Below are 5,231 nucleotides of genomic sequence, written 5' to 3' on the forward strand. Positions count from 1 at the left end.
AAATACGGAGTAAGGGAGGGAAGCAACACACACAAATCCACAGCAAAACGCGCACACACACGGCCAAGAGTCGAGCTCAAAAGACTATCTCAAGGTTCTCACAAGAACGGAGCTCGAATCACTTAGAATGACAATCGGATGCGCAAAGACTGAGTGTGGATGATCAGGAATGCTCTAAGGTTGCTTGGTTGTCTCCTCCATGCGCCTAGGGGTCCCTTTTATAGCCCCAAGGCAGCTAGGAGCCGTTGAGAGCAATTCCAGAAGGTCAATCTTGCCTTCTGTCGTCGGGCGCACCGGACAGTCCGGTGCACACCGGACACTGTCCGGTGCCCGATTTACTTCCATAAACAGCGCAGCCGACCGTTGCCGACCGTTGCAGATCTGGCGCACCGGACAGTCCGGTGCACACCGGACAGTCCGGTGCCCCATTCCGACCGTTGGCTCGGCCACGTGTCGCGCGCCGATCGCCCGGCCGACCGTTGGCCCGGCCGACCGTTGGCTCACCGGACAGTCCGGTGCACACCGGACAGTCCGGTGAATTTTAGCCGAAGTCGCCGGAGAAAAACTCGAAAGCGGCTGGTTTGCTCCGCGCTGGTCTGGCGCACCGGACACTGTCCGGTGCACACCGGACAGTCCGGTGCCCCAGCCCGAAGCAGCCCTCCACTCCTCTTCTTCTTCCTGTTTCTAACACTTAGACAAGAATATTAGTACACAAAACCAATGTACTAAGGCTTAGAAACATACCTTAACTTGTGATTTGCACTTTGTTCATCCATGGGCATATTTTCACATTTAAGCACTTGTGTTTGCACTCAATCACCAAAATACTTAGAAATGGCCCAAAGGCACATTTCCCTTTCACTCGTCGCCGGTGAAGGACCTCGGCCTGGGCACCTCCTGTCGTAGGGAGCGCGGCGGAATCAAGTAGTCTCGATGGAGATGGCCTATCAATCTTCTACATCATCCAGCTCCTCGAAAACAAAATCCTGAACGCATGGAGCAACAGAAGATTATTAGTATATACCAAACAGAGATTAGTATCTCCCAGTTTTGCTTGCGGTCCAGAATTGGCTGGCAGTGACCACCTCGAGGATGGTGTCAGTTCTGAACTCCTTCCTCCATTTCAGCATCTTCGACCACATCAGCATCGCCTTATCGGCTTTGAACTTCCTGGCCTTGAGGAACCTGAACCAAACCGCGAGTTTCAAGCACTGGCATAGTGGCATTCAATGAACCGCGTCCAAATGCAGCGCAGGCAACGAAACAGAGGGGTGGGCTTTAATGTGACCTGAGCATCATGTGGTAGTCACCGTGCTTGTCGGGGAGGAGGCCGTGCGCGGCGAGGCGGTCGTGGAAGGAGGCGACGGTGCGCTCCCCCTGCCACCAGTACAAGATTCATATTCCTCCAATGAATGTGGATTCAGAGGAAGGCATAATTCCTTGTCAACAAAAAGGGGTTCTATCGTCCAGCAACCCTCAAACTTCCTCATAAAGCCATCTCGCCCTTGCCTAAACTTTACCTGCAGAAGGTATTGCATGGATCAAAATATCAGGCAAAGTATTGCATTTGCTAACCAAAGGATAATGTCAGTGTTTCAGTTTTTTACAGTGTGTTTTTTCTGTTCTGATCAACAAAAACATGAACAAAAAAGGTGCCAGACCACCAAAAGAACTTCTAGATTGCTGTCTGCTCCACTTCAATATCAATATTAATATATAAGGAAAAAAAGATGGACTTCCATATAAACTACCCATATTGAGCATGTATTGTCTTCTCTACTCTTACTTAGGGGGTGTTTGGTTTTAGGGACTAATTTTTAGTCCCTCCATTTTATTCAACTTTAGTCCCTAAATTGTCAAATATGGAAACTAAAATAGAGTTATAGTTTCCGTATTTGGCAATTTATAGACTAAAATAGAATAAAATGGAGGGACTAAAAATTAGTCTCTATTAACCAAACACTCCCTTAATAGGATGTACATTTTATGGTTATGGAGTAAAGACGTTGGCAGCTTCCTCGCACATTCTAATTACTGAAACAGAGATAATCCAAAGCATTACAAGTCACATGAGGAAGAATACCAAAACAAGTTCAATGATTCCAAAGGGTAACTCGCTGTTAAACTCATCTCCAGGAAAAAAATCTATGTTCAACTTTTCATGTAGTTCAATTTTACAATGGTGCTTTCCTTCATTATGCTCAAACACTAAAAATCATAAAATTAGCAGATTGAACTAACAGGGTTAGCAATAGGTGAGCTACGGAAAAATATTGGATGGCTTCCATGTGAGTAGGGTCTAGAAAAGAAATAACCGAGGCAAGTCTTATCCCTATATATATTTTGCAGAGAGGCTACCAATACAAATATTATATAGAGGGCGTTGCAGTTGATTTTTCATAGCTTGACAGTAGTCAACATTTTTGGCTCAGCAGATGGTAATGCCTCGTCTCTAGCTGCTGCTGACGGGGTGATACTGGGATAGCCGTAGCTTTGCAGGAATCCTCCTTAGAATGTACAGGACAAGAGATGAAGGGAGAATCTCCACAAGCTGCAGAAAAGATGGTAAGAATAGTGGAACATCAGAGTTATAGTAAGTATCAATTCGAAGTTGCCACACTGGAGCAGGAGACTTAATTTCGTGCTTTGCAAACTTCATACATACCAGGTAATAGAACAAATTCAGAACTGGATGGTCAAGAACATCGAGGTCAGCTTCCTCGTCAAATGCATTGAAGCACATCTGCAAGAAATGACATTGCAAATTTCGTGAACGAAATGTAAGAGCTAAACCTGCACAACTTCCAGTGGACAGAAACCCTTACCATTATGCATCGTGCCGAGAAACAACAGAAACATATGGTGGCAACTCTGCCGACTTCTCTCAGCTTTTGTTGCCTCCCTTTTGACTCAATAGGAAAATATTTTAGCATGATGAAAAGCCTGAACAAACAAGAAATGTAAGTGCATACTGCATATTTGGATGTAGTGTGGTAGCTAGATCAAACCCTGAACTTAATGCATATCACTAAGTACTAACGTAACACTTTTTAGATTTATACTCCTGCGGTACATGTTTTGCAGACAACCTAGTCAATGCAATTGGCTAACAAAAAGATAAAATAAAAAATCCATGCATTGTTGTTCATGACTTTATTAAAGAAGCATTGAGTAGTATTCATGATCTTGCCTTCCTCCATAGATCAGAAAACCCAAGGCAGTGAAAAAAGAAAGACCAGTAATCATGAACTGCCAGATAGTAATAACTTATAAAATTGCTTACCTTAGAAAAACGACCACACCTGAATACCTACCTACCAGTTACAGGAAGGTGCGCTGTTGTTTACCTTTCCACGATAGACCACTGCGTCAGTATTCTCAACAACTTCACAGCACAGGAGCTGCATACCTACCTACCAGTTACAGGAAGACCAGTAATCATGTGTTGGTAAACCAAACCGCTAATCAGCTGAAAGAATTTTATGCATTTGATGGTTTCTATCAGGGCAAAAAGAACTTACCCCTGATACTGTTTTCAACTGAGGGATGTTTCAAGACGACAACATCCAGCGTGATTTTGACTCCCTGCTTTTGCTTGTCAGGTGGATGATCTAGAAAGAAAGGAACACGAGCATGTTTGGCGGCTCAAGCACCACGCCTACAGAACTAAACACAGCTGATGGTTCTCTTATGAGTACACAACTGTTATGACAAAAGGATCAGCCCATTCAAGATGTCCCATGTTAGGTTTAGGTTCTACAGAAGTAAAAATAGTCGCTACTTCATCAAGTTGAGCAAAAAGCATAAATACTGGACAACTTAGAGCTAGTCTTCAGATTGTACCTTCACCATTCCAAATATAGACCTTTGGATGTCAAGCAAATTCTTTAAATACAACATCAGCGACCTGCAAACAGATAGTTAAACTATCAAGCCTACCAACTTGTACTATAGAATAAACTATCAAATTCCATATCTTCCATGGTGTTCTCAGAAAGAATGAGATTCTGACACTCCCACAACTATCTAGCACATAAAAATTTCTATGTTCCATTTTCTAGCCAAGGCCCTAAATCCTGACAGGTGGAATTGGAATACCTGGTTTCTGATAGAAATCGCTTTTGCGAGATCTGCGGAGATGGGGGCATGGTGTACCATGAGGAGGAGACGTCGCCGGTGGAGGGCAGCGCCGAGGCTAGGCGTGAGGTACAGGCTGTCGCGTGCGGCGGCAGTTCAGGCAAGATCTGCGGAGTCTGGGGCACCCTCCTTACAGGTTGTCGTGGGCAGGGCAAGTGCAGGCAAGATCTGCGGAGGCGGGGGCATGGTGTACCATGGTGGACGTCCTCCTTACAACCTTATAGAGTAGTAGTAGATTGATAAGCCTGACACATAACGAATTTTCTGTAAGAAATAAGGATGGAACTTATTACTAATGATGTCTATCAAAACAGAACTTTTTTCCTACAGAAAGCAGAGCTGCTATCTAACTTTCTAACTTGGCTGAACTGACAGCATAGTGACAAAATTCATTGGCAATAAGGTGTCTTAGAAAAACAATCTGAATCCAACAATATTGGACTCTTGTAGAAAACAATTTCAAGACACATGCTTTAGTGACCATGCAATAATTTAAGGCTTCTTTGAAGAACGACAGGATATTGCACATTGCACTAACATATGGCCAATGTTGGTGAATAAAATGAGTTTCTTTCCTTCTATAAATAATCCCCTGTCACTTATACACACTAACCATCCACTACAAAGGGCGATGTAAGCTTAACAAAATTAAGCATAAAATCAGTTACTACTATTTGTTAAGTTGAATGGGTAAACTAAAAACAATTACTACTTGTCATTTGGTTGTAAATAAAACAAGATAGAATTCCTTTCTAAAAAAGCTAAATAATACTTCATGAAATTGGGCATGAAAACTAACAATACAATGCTTGACATATTTATATTATTTAAGAAACAAGTTCAGCTCACTTGAGTTAGCACATCTCAACTATCGAGTAGGGCAGATGAAAGGCTTGCTATGGCCATACAATATCATGGTAACAAAAAGGCAGAGTTAAGATAAAAGTATAAAAAAGGGCATACCTTTGATAGAGTTTGCAGGAAACAATGCTTTCATGTCTAAAGGACACAATGCAACATCATCACTGAGCTGGCGGAGCCTCAGAATGAAATAAAGCACAGTTGAGTAATTACCCAAAATCGAATCTCTGTCA

At 43.0% G+C, this 5,231-nt stretch overlaps 1 protein-coding gene and 1 long non-coding RNA gene across 2 annotated transcripts; both read right to left on the bottom strand.

Moving 5' to 3' along the window:
* Positions 1-1,095: 1,095 nt before the first annotated feature.
* LOC109942968 (uncharacterized) lies at positions 1,096-1,675 on the bottom strand. The gene is made up of 3 exons (XR_002265543.2): positions 1,608-1,675; positions 1,289-1,520; positions 1,096-1,185 (listed from the first exon to the last, which is right to left on the bottom strand). It is a non-coding gene; the product is annotated as an uncharacterized lncRNA (long non-coding RNA).
* Positions 1,676-2,121: 446 nt separating this feature from the next.
* On the bottom strand, positions 2,122-3,216 carry LOC103640702 (tobamovirus multiplication protein 3). Its single transcript, XM_008664187.4, has 3 exons — positions 2,826-3,216; positions 2,666-2,743; positions 2,122-2,551 (listed from the first exon to the last, which is right to left on the bottom strand). Exons 1-3 carry the CDS (start codon positions 2,931-2,933, stop codon positions 2,453-2,455), a joined length of 285 nt encoding a protein of 94 aa, XP_008662409.3. The 5' UTR covers positions 2,934-3,216; the 3' UTR covers positions 2,122-2,452.
* Between the last annotated feature and the right edge of the window lie 2,015 nt (positions 3,217-5,231).

This window comes from Zea mays, chromosome 10, assembly GCF_902167145.1.
Source record: "Zea mays cultivar B73 chromosome 10, Zm-B73-REFERENCE-NAM-5.0, whole genome shotgun sequence".
In the NCBI taxonomy this organism is placed as follows: Eukaryota; Viridiplantae; Streptophyta; class Magnoliopsida; order Poales; family Poaceae; genus Zea; species Zea mays.